This window comes from Paralichthys olivaceus, chromosome 13 (genome assembly GCF_024713975.1).
Source record: "Paralichthys olivaceus isolate ysfri-2021 chromosome 13, ASM2471397v2, whole genome shotgun sequence".
NCBI classification, from domain to species: domain Eukaryota; kingdom Metazoa; phylum Chordata; class Actinopteri; order Pleuronectiformes; family Paralichthyidae; genus Paralichthys; species Paralichthys olivaceus.
The window spans coordinates 8849535-8867340 of NC_091105.1; the positions used below are offsets into that span (position 1 = coordinate 8849535).

The following is a 17806-nucleotide window of genomic DNA, read 5'->3' on the forward strand; positions in this document are numbered from 1 at the left end:
TTGATACAGAAAACACAAAAGCACTTGTATGTAGCAGTATAACTTTATTGAAGCTATTCATCTGTATGATGGAAGAAGTAACATCCTGTATTTCTATGTATAGTGTTTATGAAACAGAACAGGTGGTGGTCTCTTCACAGAGTGCTGAAGAAGGCAAGGAGGTTGGTGTCAGGGGACGGATGAGCCAAGAGCTTCTGGATCTGCCGATAAAGTTGATAAAATATATTAGTTGCTTTATATATTTAGACAGGCAGCGTGCTCAGAATGAAACCACATTTGCTACGTTAGCGAAGACAAGATGGCAGCTTAAGAAAATGCATGACTCTGGCATGTGTCTCACCACACCCTGGTATACAGTCACTTGCTGGTCAACTGTGTCAGTGATCAAGGTTGTAGGCAGCTGCAGAATTTATTAAGCTAAATGTTTGTGTGTCTGTGGACACGCCAGATTTCTCTTCGTCTGTCATATATTCATGGCACATCTTAACAAAATAAAAGTAACTCATGAAAGCAACAGAGTAGTGAGCACCTCCTTGAAGTTGGGGTGTTTGGCATCTCGGACCAGCTGCAGCAGAACAGCCTCTGTGGTGGTAAGGTAAGCTCCGCTCTGCTTCAGTCGTGACAGAGCAAACAAACGGTCTGTCTGACTGTAAGAGGGGAAACAAAAGTCTGTCATTACACAATCTACAATTTACACACAAATGAAAAAAAGCTGTAATGTTGTAAGATACCTTCTGGATGAGACGGCATCAGCTACAATATGAACCTCCATTCCCCTTTCAATCAGGTCAAAGGTCGTGCACTAAGAAAGAGAGCAGACGAGTGAGACATGTTTTTTCACAAGACTCATCATTCATTAACTACAACTGTGGAATCACTGTAACACACTACGCTTGAAAACTTACATAACTAGATTATAGCATAACTACAAAATTGAATAATCTGTCATAACCTCACATCCCTCATACCCCAAATTTTTGTCATTTTCTAAGAGCAACAGTTTCTTTATGCAGCCATAATTACATAAAATCAATCTACTCAAAATTATCTTAGAAATCAGAGGTTTCAGAAATCACTAAGTTCTGCAGGACATAGGATGAAAAACGTTTGCTGGAAAACAACAATAAATTGTAATAAAACTGTTTTATTACAAATTGATTTAAGAATCAGTGATGACACAATGATATTTTAAAGTTTGTCTTAGAGCTGTAGGAAAAACAACTGGATACTCAAACCAACAATTAGTTCCTCAAAGGTAAGCAACACAGGAATGGGTGCTTCACTGAAGCTTGGTGATGTTCACGTCAATAAAAGCAGACAATGAGTACAAGATAAACACAGCTGTCAACATGAGCATATTTGTAACTTGCAAACAAAGAGCCTCCACTTGTCTATTTTATGATGCACAGAAGGATATAGTGACATTTCCACAGCTAAACCGCACAAAAGAGGCTGTAATCTTACCGCGATGCAGGCGTGTGCCTCAATTCCACAAAGAATAGCCTGTTTGGGATTTCCAAGTGCCTGCAGCTCCTTCTCCACCTCCTCTATCATCATGGTGAATGAAGTCTTAGCATGAGCCTTCAGGTCCTCTGCTCCCAGCTCTGGCACTGTGGGACCCAAACCTTTGGGGTACTGCTCTGTCAAGATGGGGGGGATGCCCAGGACACGACTGGCCTGTGAGCCAGAGGAGAGAGTTAACAGATGTACTGTGCGTAGTTGCTACAGGCTGGTACCTGGTGTGGCGGCGAGTGGAACCAACCTGGAGCAGTCTGGCTGCGTTGCTGACGATGTTGGGGAACTGGTAGATGTTGGGTCTGAACTTCTCTTGCATGTCACACAGGAGGAGGACTGTATCCTTGGTGGAAAGTCTGCCGATGCTTGCCACTGAAAGAGCAGGGTCACAGGAAAGTTATCTTCAGAGGATACCTGGACTGATGTGCCATGTTGTTTATAATCAATTAAAAGTGTGTGATGAGGATGATCGGCCACAGAACATCAAACACAGAATTAAAAACAAATATGTCGATGCAAATTCGGGCTGTGTTTGAACATTATTTACAAAATGGTGAGGGACAATGAAAACCTCAGAGTATCTCTTTTATAACAATGGTGCATTGAGTTACACCTCAGGAGGAAACAGGTTTGTTTTCCTTCGCAGAGATATTTCCTCCACGGTGCAGCACGGTGTTATTAGCGATGAAACCTAACAGCTAAACATAAACTTGACTATGATTGTAATGAACTAAATCATGAGGACTTACTGTTGTCTGACTGCTGCAAGTGTGGGGAGACGTGAGTCCAGAGTTCAGCTGCCAGGTTCAAGTATTATTTCCATGTGACCCCTCCTGTGTAACATGAGACACGTGTTTTATTCGAAAAGTGAGAAATGCACCAACTGTTGAGCGAAAACCTAAATCACAAGATGAATCAAATATAGTGACAACTGCACTAGTCAGGTCAAAACTTCATCATCAACAAATCCCAAAGTCAAAACAAGAACCAACCTAGCATGTGGCTAAGAGGAAGAGCTCCAACGCCAGCCCTCAGGTATTAACCAATAGGAACGCGAGTCTTTGAGATTGATGTTTCTCTGAACCAATAGCGGCCCGGGTTGCTCCGAAGCCACCAGCTAACCCCGCAGTGCTAACGAGAAGATGTCGGACACCGCGGAGTCACCGACGGAGCCGCAGAAAGAGGAGCCACAGCCTCCGTCAGAGGATTCAGCGACAAGCGAGGACAAGAAAAAGAGTAAGCAACGTTATATATGAAACCAACCTCCTGTTGACGAGGACTGTTGTTCACTAAGGAGACGATTCAGGGTGTGTGACGTGAGGAACAAGTCACAGAGCGTTTGGCCAATAGCGCGGCCGCTTGTTGTCAGGACAGCCAATAAGCATTCAGCTTCTTCACATGTGCCACTACCGGGTTGGGGCACGGCTAATGCTAATGTTTACCAAGAGAAAAATATTGTCAATATTTACTGCTAATGCCGATAGCAACGCCATGTCTGGTACCTGAGTTCTTAAGTCTTAGTTAGCTGCAAACTGCAGAACTGTCGTTTTCACTGACAAATATCTTATTCCACGTTCTGGGTTTTAACTTAAGTTTGTTCATGAATCTCTTTAAATACTCAGCAACACTTCACTTGAAGTCCTCGTCCTATCTTTTCTTTAAGTCATTTGCAAACATCTAATGAACAATTAAAAAGTTATATCGCACCTAAATGTTGCTATGAGCAGAAACATGTTAAGTTTGTTGCTGCTGCTCCTATAAAGACGTTTTTAATGTGATTACACCAGTTTTTACAACGTTAGCTGATTCTGATTATACACCAGGTCAGATTATTCACTGCTTTGTTAAACACAAATAAACACTTTATAATTGAGGATCGTTTTCAGAAAACAATGCAACGATACATTCTAAGATGTTGTGTTATTTGCTGAAACACAAATCAGTGTCAGAACTGTATTCAGTTATCTCACTATGATTCTAATTCTAAGTTACTTTTATCCATAGCTAATAACTATTTCTCTATAGCTGTTTAAAATTGATCTGTATTGAAAACTGTTTTATATATGAGCGGAATTTAAACTCCACTTTTGTGTATTAGGCCACAGTTATGTTGTTTGTGTACAATGTTTATAATCTGAGCTGCAACTTAAACATGAGATCTGAACAGCATAAGATGAAATATTAACAGAGAATAGTTTGTAATTCCTTGATGATCTAAAGTTTTTTTCTTTGCAAGGCTTTTTTTGATTCATTCATTTTATTAACTCATAACATTAAATACAACAAATTAATTTAAAGAGCTTTGCGTGTAAGATTTTAATCTCATTCACAAACTTTCCTTTGAGAATCATATCATTATACACTGAAAAAGGGAAATCAGCGCTACTGGTATTCAAGTTTAAAATTAAATCCAAGTTTCCCGTCATTTCATGCAGGTTCTGTGGAATACATTTCACCATCGTCCCAGCATCCAATTATTTACTATAGAAGACCTGCGTCATAGTTCCTGTTTTTTTACTGGGGGTTGGATGATGTGCATCAATGGATTGAGCAAGCAATTCTCGAGAAATTTGAAGTTTGGATTAGCCCGGTTCTGGGTGACTGCAGCTGTTTCACTTTAATTTTCTCCACTTTTATAGTTGATGTGCTGTTGAGGGCAGTGGGAGACACTCCTATAATGAAAACAAAGAAGTGGGCAGTTGACCGGGGGAGGACGGTACAGTCCCTGTCCCAGTTCATCTCTCGTTTCCTCAAGCTTGATGCCAGTGAACAACTGGTAAGAGATATGTTTTTAACCGGCTTGTGTTTCTCCAAACATCATGACTTGAGCAGAGACGTCTTAACATGTCTGTAATGTTTTTTGTTTTTTTCAGTTCATCTATGTTAATCAATCTTTTGCACCCTCACCGGATCAAGACGTAGGAATCCTTTTTGATGTAAGTACATGATATATCTTCCATTACCATGTGGATATAATAAAATATTAGAATGAGGTCCAGGTCATTGTAGTCGATGGGTCATTTGTTACAGTAACCAGCAGAGGGGGCAATAAATTGGAAGCTCCATGTGTCACATGCCAAAATCCTTGACCACTGATTAATGTCTTGATAAGTAAAAGCAAAGACCTCAAAGGCCACAACTCTCAGAGGACATTTGATCATCCCACTGTGCTCACAGCTCAAATTCTGATAAAACCTGTTTTTTTTCAGGCTGACTAATGAAGACAGTTAACATCTGAAAGTGTGAAATTATTTAGTTTTTTCTACAATTTTAGAAATGTATACAATCGAATAAGATTACTTTTTTAATGCAGACAGTTAATCTGAAAGCGTCTATCAGTCAAGTTATTTTGGAACTATTCGGACACATCACTTCTGTATTTAATTTAATAACTTTATGTATTTTCTCTCTGTCTCTTTCAGTGTTTTGGTAGTGATGGAAAGCTGGTTCTACATTACTGTAAATCTCAAGCCTGGGGTTAAACTCCCTCTCCACTTTTTTTTTTTATTTTAACCTCTCCTTTCTTGAATTCATCCTCCAAACATGCACACTGTTGCTTTTGCTTCGTTGCCATTTTTTTCATCTAAGCTTTGTGTACATACATACTGTAAATAAATTATTGTGACAATGTAAAGCTCTCTTTTTTTTTTTTTTTTCTTCATTTCTTTTTTTAGGTGTCAAATGTGGCACACGCAAGAACAGGATTTGGCTTTGCACAGTGCTGGGGCTGATTAGGGCAAAATCACAAGCAAGAGTCAGCTCATATGGATGTTGGCTCACAGTTTCTTCCATCCTCTTGTGTAATAATTATTGATAGTGTAATAATTAAATATCAGGTGAAAGACAAAGTTGTATTTGAGCGGGACTTTCACCTGTGATAAAAGTTTCCGGAGGTTGAGATGGAATCACCTCTGCAAAGGGACAGACACAGGAAGAGAGGGGGCACTGCAGTAACAGATGGACTTAGAGGGATTACATGATTCAGGATGGGTTTGTGACATAAATTCCCAAGAAAGACAGAAACGAGAGTAGAGTGGCATGGAGACAGACACTCAGCTGCTCCATCAGTCGTGCATCTCCATCCTACTATTGGCCAGGAGGATTTAATGGGGAGTGTGCCCAGAGAGGTAAGGGTCACTGATGCTCACACTGGAGGAGGAAAACTGGTGACACGTACAGAGGGAAAGATGAACGAAGTGGCACAGAGAATCTGTTCAAGATGGAGCAGCTAAAATCTAGTTCTTAAGGAGCTTTTTGATTAAGGGCTCTCGAACGAGGCAGAGATAGCCGAGGACGGTAGGTTCAGAGGACTGTGAGAAGTCAAACTGTTGTGTTGCTGTGGTAGTTACTTAATGTTTGACCTGAGCTATGACAGGGACACTTTGGTAGGCACCACTCAATGCTTATTTTAATGTAATCCAAACTAAAATTAATAACCAAGAACAGAAATTTCATTGGCAAATGTTTTGATATTTTTTTCATTTTAGAGGCAAAAGTACGAGAAAAAAACATTTGCTTCTTCCAGCATTTCAAATGTCATGATTTCATGCTTTTCTTGTCTATTTCTGAAAAGCTTTATGTTTTCAAGTGACGTCTGGATAAAACATAATATGAAGATTTCAGCTCAGGCTCTGGAGTTGTAAAAGACATTTTTTACATTTTTGCAACATATAAGCTAAGAATAATCACAATTTAATAACTAAAGCATATATTGCTTTCCTTATTTGCTTTATATAGATTGATCTCCTGTTGATCTATTAAGATATATGACCACTGAATGAAGTTTAAAGAAAGCAAAATGTCTGTGTCCAGTTTTCAATCTGAAAAATGTCTTATTCCATCCAAAATATAAAATCTCATGTTTATGACAGGATTCAGTGGATGTTCAAAAATGTAAGCTTTCTTGAGAAATTAAAACATTGACAGATGTTGGTAATTGTAGCAGAATCTTGACTGGATTAATGTCCGTCCTGTTCCTCATGCTGCTCTATTTACTTCTACTGGACACAGCGGATGTTCAATGAATTGTAATTCTAATTGATTGTTAATATAAGAAGACATCGACAAGCTGCTTTTATTTTACCTTTACCAGGAAGAAGAAGCAATGAGTAATTACCAACTCAGTTATTATCAATTTTTCAGCTAATGCTGAGAGTCATGTTACAGTTTCAGTAATAATAATAAAGTAAATGTATGTTTACATTACAAACACCTCAGAATGCACATAATCCAGACATTAAAGAGGGTCATAGCCAATGATTATATACAAGTTAACACTGATACAGAAAAAACTTGTTCACATTTACACAGATTTTTAGTTTTCAGCATTGACAGACTTTTGACTAATAGCTTGTAATACAATGCTATAGATGTCACAATGCCGTATCTTTTCATTGTCAACAATATTTCAATATTTCAACCAGCATGAGTGTGTCAATTCCAATGCAGATCCGTCATCTGACCAAATTTCCCTGCTTGAATGTGCTCTGTTATATTTCAGGGGCTCTGGGCTGACAGGGAAACATTGCATGACAGAAAGAGAGAGTGAGGGAGACAACAGACATGGTCAGAGTGCACTTCACACTAAAATACACCTAACACAAACAGATTAAAGCAGATTATCAGGGATTACTTGCAAAAATTTCATTTAGATCTGTGGCTAATCCATAATTTCATCAAAAAAGTAATCTCTTGTTTTTGCCCCCCTCTGTCTTGTCTTTGCGCTCAGGGTCCAGCGGTGGTGTGCAAATCAGGAAGCAGGAAGCCATTAGCCGCCACATGTTACTTATTCTTCCATAACCCCTCCTTGTAGGCAAGTGGAGAACCGATGTGACCTCAGGCAGCGTAATGACTCGCACGGACATTTAACAAAATTAAATGTCACCATATGGACACCTTGTTTTTGTCCTTGTGTGCTCCATTGAACCATTCAATTGCACCCTCTTGTTAGATAATGAATCAGTTTAAAGGATGCCCTCTATCTCCACTTTAGGTGCACAACCTTTAATCTTAAACTGTAGTATCTTTAACTTACATCCTGCTTATTCGGAACGATCCCACTGATTACACACATGCACATAAAAGGGCATGTGTTGTGTCTGCATGTGTTGAGTCCACTGGCTGCACTGGCCACATCATTCATCACAGGGATCAATAGAAGGATGTGGCATTGAAGTTGTCAGTGCCACACACAGTTATGTCCTTGCAGCCCACTCCTCTCTCCTACCGTGAACCATCGTCTACCTAAATCCTCTCATGTTCTTTTTTTTTTCTTCCATCTGTCCTCTCCCACGTGTATCAACTTCAGAGCATCTTATCCTCCCCTCCCGCCCTCCTCATTGTCCTCTCTTTTAGTCGTTCACTGTTTCTCTTTGTCAGCTTTATTTTGTTATCTCCTCTCTGTGCTGTTACGTCACATTTATCTTTGCTTTCCATTCAAACCTGGCAGCTCATCACCTCTTAAAACCTCCACAAAGCATCTGTCCTTCCCTCCTGGCTCAATCTGTGGCTGTTTTCATACCCTCTACCCTGTTTGACTTATCTCCACGTGCACTCTCCCCCTCCTGCTCTCTCTTTGCCTTACTTTCTCTCTCCCCCACCCCCCCCCGCCCTCTCTCTCTTTCTCAAACCATCCCCCTGTGGCCATGCTGGAGAGTATGTCCCGTCGCTCCCGCTCCCTGCTCTCCCTGACCTTGACCACTCTGGCTCTGGCCCTGTCCATCCTGGCTCTCTGCACCTCCTACTGGTGTGAGGGCACTCACAAGGTGGTCAAGCCCCTCTGCCTGTCTCCTGTCAAAATGAAGAACTGTGGTCAGAACAACAGCGAGCCTTACACCACAGGTACTGACACCTCTGCACATCAAAAAGCATTTTGTGCAGCTTCATTGTGCTTTTTGTTACTTTATTCTTCTGTCTTAAATATGCTGCAACCACAGCTGCGTTTTCTTTATCACTGGCCCTTAGACACACAATTTGAATAGATCTGTTTATCCAATTGGTGTGGAGGTTCAATAACCATAAGCAACTTTAAATTGAACAAAAACACATCTCATACATGCAGCATTAATAAATCGCCAGTTTTGAGCAAAATTGAGTTTTTACAAGTAATACATGTTAATAAAAGCATTGCAAGAATGTTAAAGTACTCCATTACATGTAAAAGAATATATTATACAATATATATTATTTTTGAGATAGTATTACAATGTAATGTTGTATCTGGTTGAGATTGAGATCATTTAACTATGTAACTTACTCCAAACTGATCACATGTTTTTAATGTAAACACTCCACTACAGTATCTGTTTAGTACATTTAGTGAAGTAAAAGAGCAGTATTTGTATGGAAATACTCAAGTGCAGTAAAAATACTTTAAAACGGTTATTTTGTACTTGAGTAAATGTGTTTCTTAATGTTCTCCACTGGTGAACAGGAGCATCCACAGCATAAAGATTTGAGTTTGCCAAAAGGAGAAATTACCAAGTTTCCGTCCTGTCTGCTCAGAACAAGTGGATACAGCTACAGCGTTCAGGACGTAACTGCAGTCATATTAGATGAATGATGAGCCAGGAAGTCTCCTGGTGACTAATCCCAATTAATTTTAACAATTAATTATTCCCAGCATTCAGTTCATGGATTCATCCTGTACCTATGTCACCAGTAATGTGATTATTTTCTTGGCATTAAAATAGTGAAGCACAGGTTACCTCTTATTCAGCAGGATCATTGTTGTAACGCAACCATTTAATCTGCTGAAGACATGAAATGTCATTCTGAGTAACCATGACGCGTGTTGACGCCTCATAGGCTGACATGTTTGTGCTTGAGTTGAATACTGTCTGGAGAATTCAAACTGCAGGTTGTTTGTAGGACTGGATTGTGTGTGTGTATACAGTAGTATGTGTGTATACTGTAGTTTATTATGTCATTTGTATCATTGCTTTGTTATTATGTTTTATTATTTATTAACTCATAGGTCTTTAAATATGTTACTTTCTGTTGTTGACTCTACCTAAATTTTGGCCTTGACTCTTGAACCTGATTATATGTGTTGAATTCTTGATCTTTGCGTAACAACCAATACCTAAAAACTAATCTGGCCGGATAAACTGCAGGCTTCTCCCCCCCAAACCTGATTGTGCTTGGTTTGGATGCTTTTAATCTCTTTTTACCCATATCTAAGTGCGACTGAATTTAATTATGGGTTGATATTAATCTGTGGATTGTGAGGGGCCTCCAAAGGTTTACACTACCTGCTCCCTAAGCTTTCACTGCGTGAAAGAATCAACTTTGATCGCAACATTTTGTACTTTGTGCACTTGTACAAAAAATTTTAGATTTACCAATGCTAGTGGAGGAATTAGCTTAATCTTCTAAACCTGATTTACAACAACACAAATGGGACAAAGTGCAGGCTGAAGAGCTGCAGGTGAACAGAGGCATGATACTTTTAAGGCCAGGCTGGGATTAAATGTGTTGTGCTCACCTCCCTCTCACATTCAGAGTTATGGGTTGGAGCACACAAATCATTTTTATTAGGATCTCCATCGTATCCTTATCAACCTGCATGGAACCTGTGTGTGTCAGTTAGTTATTATTCTGACTTTCAAGTGCATTTCATTTTTGACAAAAGAAAAAACTGAGTCAACAAACCTGTTAAGATATTTGAGTTGTGAGTGTGATTACGGCAGCATACAACTCTGTGTTTGCGTATCTACTTGTCTGCACATGCAGTTCTGTATGTGTGTGTGTGTGTTTGCTTCATGTTTGCATGGTTTTGTGCCGTTACCTCCACATTCTAAGGAAATGCAAGTCTGGATATGTTTGCAGAATTCAGATTTGGTGCGGGTATGGCTGTGTTTGTCTTTCTGTAGCAAAGAGATTGTGTCCGGCCCTCTGCCCAGTGCATTCTGTGTTTTATCCCTGAACCACCAACTGCATCATCTATAACAAATATAAACAGGTACAAAATGATCCTTAAAATGTTCCTTTCTGTGTGATTTTTTATTTTGTGTTGTCACACAGAGAGTCCCACTCAGAATCCCTTCAACCGCACACTGTCTCCAGCCAGGAGAGAGGAGCTGGCCAAGATCAGACAGAGGCAGCTGGCCAACGCAGTGCAATACATCTGGGAGACGGGTGAAGACAAGTTTGCTTTCAGATACTTCCACACTGGCTTCTGGGAAAGCTGTGAGAAGCACAATGACGGTAAGTCCACAAAGCAGACCAGTCACTTACCTGATGCTGGCCACAACATTGGTTAAGCTTTAATAACATTAATTCAAATTGTTTTAATGTTTTCCATCTCCATCTTTAAATATCTAAATGTTTTTGGCAGGGGAGAAATGTCGCAGCTTTATAGAATTAACGCCAGGGGAAACCCAAGGTGAGTCATGTATCAATTAGCAGTTTTATTACCCTGTAAATATTTGATTTAAATAGTTTTTCTTTTGCTACACCATTATCAAAGTTTTCTAAATGGATGAGTGTGTGTGTGTCCGTTGTGGATGTGTTTGCACATGTTGCAGGTGTGCTGTGGCTGTCGGTCATTTCAGAGTTTACGTACATTGGCCTGCTGGGGATGGGCTTCTTACTGATGTGGCTGGAGGTTTTGTGCTCTCATAAAGAGATGCACTCACTCAAAATCAATGCCTATGCAGCGATTTGTACTGTGCTATCAGGTGAGACACGATGTTACCCTCGATCTTTCTGTATTTTGTCATTTAAATATCAGCCCTTCCTCTATATATCTTTTCAGTAATTCTGGTTCTCTCCCCTCATCTGCTATTTTATTGTAATCTACAGCTTTCTTCTGTCTGTTTTTTGTTGGTTTCACTTCCATGTAGGTCTTCTTGGGATGGTTGCCCATATGATGTACACCACAGTTTTTCAGATGACAGTCATTGTGGGCCCCAAAGACTGGAGGCCTCAGTCCTGGGACTACGGCTGGTCATTTGCGTAGGTGTCTGGCCATTATTGATAATTGATTGGATTTGATTTGCACCTATGTAGTGATATATATTCTATATATCCTCTGCTCCTAGTCTTGCCTGGGTGTCCTTCAGTTGCTGTATGGGGGCAGCCGTGGTCACCCTCAACTCTTACACAAAGACCATCATCGAGCTCCGTCGCAAACAGAGGCTACGACTGGAAGAAGCGAGAGCCGCCACTCACGCTCCAGCCTATGATGATGTTGTCACAGGGGGCGGCCTCTACTCTGTCAGTGGCCTATTGCAGTGTCCGGACGGCATGATTGACGTGGCGTGGGCCCAGAACGGGAGCGTTGTTGGAATGGGAAACGGGGATGTACCGACGCTGGTATTGGTGGGAGGCTGTGGACCAGAGGGCTGTGAAGACTGTGAGAGAGAGATGGATGAGATGGACGTGGTCGTGGGCCGAGTGGATTCACCTTGTTAGGGAATCTGTTACATGCTTCAACTGAAAGGGGCTGAAAAACTAAATAAGGAAAAACTCTGTCACTGAGCATGGGTCGATGCAAACAGATGATTTTCTTTCCGCCACTTTGACTTTCAGCGAACATACATACAAACCAGGCTTGAAGGACAATGAAATCCACAAATAAAGATGACACTGTATGTATAGGTCACACTAATGTGCATGTTTTCTGGGTATTCATCAGTGCCTCATGGTGGGAAAGAGTATCTGTCTTTATATGTACCTGCATAGAAATGTTTGTTCTTTTATTGTTTAACATGCAAAATGTCAGGATGAGTCATCAAAGATCATTTAATTAGATAAACATGATGGATGTTTTTTTTTCCCATTGACACACAACAGAACAGCCTTTCCTTTACAAGTAAACATACAATATACTGTATTCTCATTAATCTGAGTGTCACACTCAACATGTCTTCTCTCTCTACGACAAACTTTGGACCGATACACACATTTGGATTTGGCGCATGGACACCAGAAGCTGGGACAAACGCAGCCTCTCTGCAGTTGCACAGACAAACCCATAAGACAGACACATAGAGATAGAAAGATTACAGAGATTTTGAAAAGTCTGCTCTCTGATGTTGAACAGAAGATTATGTGTAAAGCAGTAATCCCGAGTTGGATGGAGAGGAGGCGGAGGAGGAACAGAGCGAGGGGAGATGGAAGGCATGTGAAGGGATGGAGAGGGGGGGAGGCAGGTTGCGGGGGGTCAGAATGGAAGTTGGAGAGAAACACAGGCCAGCACGCCCGCTGACTAAAACACTCCGCTCCATGACAACATCACACTTTCAGGGAAACAAGTGCACATTACTTTGCATGTTCCTCTTAAAATGATACAGGAAACAATTTTCTTTTAAATCAAATAAATGTTCCTCCATTGACTTTAAACGTCTGTAGGTGTGCACACTCGGGATGATTGCAACAGAAATATTAAGACATAAGGCGCCATGTTTTTTCAACCACCAGCATTTGTATTACACCGTATGTTTCTAGGTCAACGAAGAATTAATTGTTTTTCTGGGAGCAATGAATAAATTAATTTTCCAACCATGGATGTATGAGAAAACCTTTTATTTATTAAATAGTGAATAGAGTAGAACACTTGTGAGCTACCACCTCTACTAGGACACACTGTAAAAAAGCTTAAACATGCTAACAATCTTATATGTCATTAACGATTGGTTTCCCCAGATATATTCTGCATTAATATAGTCACCAGAGTTATTCCTCTTTATGTCTGTACTCTTTTCAAACACTAAGCCATCATTCTTCCTCTATTGTCCTCTATTTAATATAAATGCATTGATAAAGCATTAATAAAACAGTTTCACATCATTCACGGAAAAGTTTGTTGCAACCAAGACACTGCAGACAGGAGTATTTACACAGAGGAGTTGAGTGGGTTTAAGAGGATGGAAATGTATGAGGCTTTTTTGTTTAAGGAAAACAAAAGTTTCAGTATGGAGCCTACAGAGTGAAATAAGAAGAGGGGAAAGGATGGACTTTTACTGTTTGAGCGGTTCATAGTGGATAAGACGCATTGCATTCTCGTTTTCAATCACTCCTTTTATGAACTCCCCCTCAGCCAGTCGCTCTGCAGAGAAAAAAAGAAAGAACAGGGAGATGTGATAGTCAGAAGTAGACAAACTGCAATGAGTGAGGGGTAAACATGAGGTTGAATAACGACTCTATCTAAGCTAAGAAATCTGGTCTTATCTCGTGTGTGTGCGTGTGTGTGTGTAACAGTAGCATGCAATGGAGAGGAGTCGCTTAAGGTTTCATAGTCCACGGCCGGTACGTACATAGTAAATCTTGCATTACACAAGTCATGCTGTGACTGGGGACGTGCTCCCAGGTGGATTTATTACTTGTATTATTGTTAAGCCAAACAGCAGATTGTAAAATGTAATCTTCGCTACAGGATGGGGGAACAGCTGCTGAGGAAAGGTAGTAGGAGCTTACACAGATTTGATCTTTCTAATATGAGTGGTAAGCACACAGTGGTCTGTCACACACTGCAGTGGCATAATGTATGTATGGTACATGATGTTTGCATGCGTTTTTTTTTTTCCCCCATACCGTTGTCTTTCTTTTCAAAATAAGCCCACAGCTTGTTGGCTCTCTTCTCGGGTGTGCTCTCATCCTCCGGTAGCTTGCTCTGCTCCTCCTTGGGGATCAGCTTAAATATAGCCTGAGAGGGGTTGGGTATAAGATGGGTGATAATGCTGCATCATTTCTCTCACAAATAATGTATGGAAGCTCAACAGGCCACATAAAACAACCCAAGGCAAGATGCACATGAGCCTGAAGAACGAATGAGAAAGCTCGGAGCTCCATTAAATCAATTAATGCCTTGTTTAAACACATTTTTTGATTTATCTGAGCTTTAGGATTTTGTCCTCATGACTATACTCACTGTTAAATCTGAGAAATCTGGCCGCATACAACCAAGTAGCCTCTAATTAAGTCCACAGGCTGCGTCACTACAATCAGCCCACAGCAGAAAGCATTACGACCCATGTGTCATTTTTTCAGAGATGGTTAATATGTGGTGGGCCACTTAGAATCCAGCAGATTGTAAATGACTGTGCACTTTAGGTTCAGGCCTTTAAGTGTGTGTCCCACTTAGAGAGGAAGAACTTATCTCCCACATTTAAGACACCTAGATTAACATGGATTAGTGCCAAGACTCAGGCCACAGGCCAAAGATGTCATCTCTTTTCTCTCTGGTCTCTCCCTCCATCCTGCCCCTCAGATCATGTGGTTCAGTGTAAACTGTGAGCGCGCAGACAACAAGGCTGTGAGGTTGCAATTATGAAAATAAAACAAAGTGTGAAAAGGCCGCTGGCACTCAAATGGAGTACACTTCACCCTGTTTGGACCTTTGTCTGGCCTACTAGTGTAGGATAATATACTTTTTTTATAAACAAGTTTGGCTATTTCTGCCTTTCTCACTTATATTCCCTATTCTTCATATATTTCACAGATTTCTAAATTGGGGTGTAGTGTATGTGCGAGTTCCTCTTCATATCACTGATGTGTGTTTTTCTATGTCTGGAGTGTTTTACAGATTAGAATCTATCTAATTTGTTGCAGGTTTGTAAACTTCTCGAAGGGCTTTGAAAAGTAGCTATTTTGCGCAGTGGTTGTAAACATGATGCCAGTTGGCCAGGAATTCAATCCCATTACAATGCCAGCTGGATTCTTGACTGATCTGTCTAAACCTCTTACAATTCTATATCATTCGCCTTAAAACAGTAAATAAGGGAACCTCCCTCAAACTGAATTGTGTTTACATAAACAGTAATAGCCAGCAATTATTCCACAGGTCACCAGTGAGAGCCTCGTGGATAAAAGACTTGCGGATTAGACTCAGGAATGATGAGACTCTCTGGGAGATCTGCAGTTCAACAGTAGCCTTGCTTAAGGGTGTGACTGCCTATATTGTCTGAGAGCTAAACCTGTAATCACAGAGATTAACAGGAGGCTCAAATAGGCCGGATAATTGGACAGGCAATCAGGACTGAGACCTACATACCCTGAGGAGGGTGACCACTTTCCAACAAATACAACAAATACACATCTTACACGGATCTCAAAGGGAGAAATAACAGGAAAACCTCAGAGTCAATGAAACACAGAGTTAAACCAAATCCACACTGATACAGAGAATTGTGGAACAGTGTAGCTTTAAAATGTAGTATTATGTTATTGTGCTACAGCAGATTTAACTTCAACTGGAGCTTTGACGATTTAGAATAAAACCCTTCCCTGACGACTCGGGCTTAAACTTTGGATGGAGTTTGTTTACACACAAAATCACTATTTTAAGACAAAATAAATTTTCTGTTTCAAATTCTTTGAAGTGAATCCACTAATGTGGAATGAAAATCCAAAATAGGATATCATGATCTGTCAGAATGGGGAAATGTTAAGAACAAGACAAATCATATCATAACATAGAAAGTGAATATGTTATCTGGTTTAAGTCAAACAAAAACCAAGCCACTTCTGTTTTAAACACCACCTCATGAATCACTCTCACCTGGCAGATCTCTGTCACTTCCGTCTTGTTGATGTATCCATTCTTGTCTACATCGAACAGCGAGAAGGCCCACTCCAGTTTTCGGGTCGTCTTGCCAGTGGAGGTCATGTGCAGTGCAATGATGTACTCCTTGAAATCCAAAGTGCCGTCATCGTTGGTGTCGAAGGAGCGGAACACATGCCGTGCGTAGCTCTTGGCATCACTGTCGGGGAAGAAGCGGGTGTAGATCTGCTCAAACTCCTCCGGTGTGATGCGGCCAGTCGGGCACTGCTTCTGAAAGTTCTCGTACCACTGGCTTATCTCGTTTTCAGTGAATATGGTGGTGAGCTTGAGGTCCTCCAGGATCTCCTTTGATAATGCGCTACTGACGGTATTTCCCATTGTAGTTGCTCTTATTGATCAGTTCTGTCAAACTCCCTGGCAAGTATTTGCCACTCGAGGTTTTCAGGAAGTTTCCTCTCTGGTGCCACTTGACCGTCTCCTCTGTCTGCACAGATTCTCTTTGACTGGTCTGACTTCTGCTTCTGAGCCCAAACAGCAGCCTTCAAACAACTGAAAAAGAAATATGATTTAGAAATGTGAAGCAATCTCCTGAAGAAAACATGAAATAGTTAAGACTGCTCAGTTAATAACTTGGACAAAATGATCCAAAACGTGAAGAAATCGTACCTGTGTGTGGACGATGGCAGGAGAATTGAATGTCTGACTTGACAGTAAGAAGGTGAGAGATAAGGAGGGCAGGGGGAGCACACTCCTACTGTGGACGACTGGGTTAATTCTGTTAATGCCGGATTTAAGTTGGCTGAGCATTTGACTGAAATGAACCCCCAGATCCTTATTTCTCTCATGGGTCTGACATTCCGCAAAGATCTACAGTATGGATTTGCTTTTGCATCATTAATAAATATAATCTGAGTTTTCTGCAGATTTTGTGATGTGTTATCGTGGAATTTAATAATCTACAATATGAATCATTTAAAAGCAGTTCGAGACTCTTGTAAGATATCTCTATCTTTTTTAATTACACCTTTGTGAAATTGAAAGCATTTGATTAACCACAAATCATGTAACCTTAAACAATGGTTAGGTGAATTAGCCAGCAGATTAGCAGAGTTTGCTCAGGACAACTCTATGAACGCAGCCTCAAGTGGATTTTCAAGTATAGCTTTAGGCTTTTTCAGCAGTGTGTTTCTTATTTCAGTGGTGGCCTTTCAATGGGTTTAGTTGACCACTGACATCTAATTCCAGACTACCATCTGCCCAGGCAGTTTAAATCCCTCTCCCACCCCTTCTACCTGCAATCCCACCCACGCCCCTCACATCACCATCATCGCCGGCGGCCTTTGTTTATGACCTCCTTCCTGTCCTATGTGAGCTTGCCCTCCGTTTGACTCTTTTTCTATCTCTATTAAATTATGCTGTTGGTGGGGCATGGCGATACGGACAAAAATGATATAAAGATTTAAAAAATTCGTATCAGTCGACATTGATAATTATTACGATAAATTATTATTTTGGTGATTCATGCTCCTTGGTTTTAAACTATGAGCAGAATTTTACACTTGATAAACAGCAAAACATTTTATAAATTAAACCTCACCACTGTGTTTGCACAATGTATATAGAGCGATGTATAAAGATATTGGACATTTGTTATATTGCTATTGATGAAAATTATATTGCAATATTAATTGATATTGTTTTAGAGCCGACCCAGTAGATTCTTCTCTTCTCATCTCGTCTCTTTGTTCCTTTCCCAAACTTAACTTCTTATATTTTCTCTCCACA

The 17806-nt window shown here is 40.5% G+C and overlaps 4 protein-coding genes across 10 annotated transcripts; 2 read left to right on the plus strand and 2 right to left on the minus strand.

Annotated features, from left to right (window-relative positions):
• Window positions 1-27: 27 nt before the first annotated feature.
• Window positions 28-2877, minus strand: isoc2 (isochorismatase domain containing 2). Of its 2 annotated transcripts, none has more exons than XM_020093126.2 (7): window positions 2779-2877; window positions 2265-2348; window positions 1763-1887; window positions 1465-1677; window positions 732-802; window positions 530-647; window positions 28-200 (listed from the first exon to the last, which is right to left on the minus strand). In XM_020093126.2, coding segments are annotated over exons 2-7 (594 nt in total). In that variant the 5' UTR covers window positions 2266-2348; window positions 2779-2877; the 3' UTR covers window positions 28-134. The 2 variants fall into 2 exon arrangements, with proteins under 2 accessions (XP_019948685.1, XP_019948684.1); XM_020093125.2 differs by lacking the exon at window positions 2779-2877 and adding an exon at window positions 2508-2647.
• atg12 (ATG12 autophagy related 12 homolog (S. cerevisiae)) lies at window positions 2611-5149 on the plus strand. The gene is made up of 4 exons (XM_020093141.2): window positions 2611-2751; window positions 4155-4291; window positions 4389-4451; window positions 4938-5149. Exons 1-4 carry the CDS (start codon window positions 2658-2660, stop codon window positions 4995-4997), a joined length of 354 nt encoding a protein of 117 aa, XP_019948700.1. The 5' UTR covers window positions 2611-2657; the 3' UTR covers window positions 4998-5149.
• Window positions 5150-5288: 139 nt separating this feature from the next.
• LOC109633305 (germ cell-specific gene 1-like protein) lies at window positions 5289-13024 on the plus strand. Of its 6 annotated transcripts, none has more exons than XM_069537112.1 (8): window positions 5289-5811; window positions 7016-7080; window positions 7244-8355; window positions 10540-10722; window positions 10853-10900; window positions 11043-11195; window positions 11361-11472; window positions 11559-13024. In XM_069537112.1, the coding sequence occupies exons 3-8, from the start codon at window positions 8160-8162 to the stop codon at window positions 11929-11931; spliced, it is 1065 nt and encodes a 354-aa protein (XP_069393213.1). In that variant the 5' UTR covers window positions 5289-5811; window positions 7016-7080; window positions 7244-8159; the 3' UTR covers window positions 11932-13024. The 6 variants fall into 6 exon arrangements, with proteins under 6 accessions (XP_069393213.1, XP_069393215.1, XP_069393211.1 ...); XM_069537114.1 differs by having other exon boundaries at window positions 5289-5642; XM_069537110.1 differs by having other exon boundaries at window positions 7016-8355.
• A 147-nt stretch (window positions 13025-13171) lies between these two features.
• rcvrn2 (recoverin 2) lies at window positions 13172-16839 on the minus strand. The gene is made up of 4 exons (XM_020093128.2): window positions 16688-16839; window positions 16019-16570; window positions 14053-14164; window positions 13172-13567 (listed from the first exon to the last, which is right to left on the minus strand). The coding sequence occupies exons 2-4, from the start codon at window positions 16397-16399 to the stop codon at window positions 13479-13481; spliced, it is 582 nt and encodes a 193-aa protein (XP_019948687.1). The 5' UTR covers window positions 16400-16570; window positions 16688-16839; the 3' UTR covers window positions 13172-13478.
• Between the last annotated feature and the right edge of the window lie 967 nt (window positions 16840-17806).

Coding starts and splice junctions, on each gene's coding strand:
- atg12 (XM_020093141.2), top strand. CDS start 2,658: ATGTCGGACACCGCGGAGTCACCGACGGAGCCGCAGAAAGAGGAGCCA. Junction 4,292..4,388: donor TTGATGCCAGTGAACAACTG/GTAAGAGATATG, acceptor TGTTTTTTTCAG/TTCATCTATGTTAATCAATC. Junction 4,452..4,937: donor ACGTAGGAATCCTTTTTGAT/GTAAGTACATGA, acceptor TGTCTCTTTCAG/TGTTTTGGTAGTGATGGAAA.
- isoc2 (XM_020093126.2), bottom strand. Junction 1,678..1,762: donor ACGCAGCCAGACTGCTCCAG/GTTGGTTCCACT, acceptor TCTGGCTCACAG/GCCAGTCGTGTCCTGGGCAT. Junction 648..731: donor GATGCCGTCTCATCCAGAAG/GTATCTTACAAC, acceptor CCCCTCTTACAG/TCAGACAGACCGTTTGTTTG.
- rcvrn2 (XM_020093128.2), bottom strand. CDS start 16,399: ATGGGAAATACCGTCAGTAGCGCATTATCAAAGGAGATCCTGGAGGAC. Junction 14,165..16,018: donor AAGTGACAGAGATCTGCCAG/GTGAGAGTGATT, acceptor AACCCCTCTCAG/GCTATATTTAAGCTGATCCC. Junction 13,568..14,052: donor TTTTGAAAAGAAAGACAACG/GTATGGGGGAAA, acceptor TTTTCTCTGCAG/AGCGACTGGCTGAGGGGGAG.
- LOC109633305 (XM_069537110.1), top strand. CDS start 8,160: ATGCTGGAGAGTATGTCCCGTCGCTCCCGCTCCCTGCTCTCCCTGACC. Junction 10,901..11,042: donor AACGCCAGGGGAAACCCAAG/GTGAGTCATGTA, acceptor CACATGTTGCAG/GTGTGCTGTGGCTGTCGGTC. Junction 11,473..11,558: donor GACTACGGCTGGTCATTTGC/GTAGGTGTCTGG, acceptor CTCTGCTCCTAG/TCTTGCCTGGGTGTCCTTCA.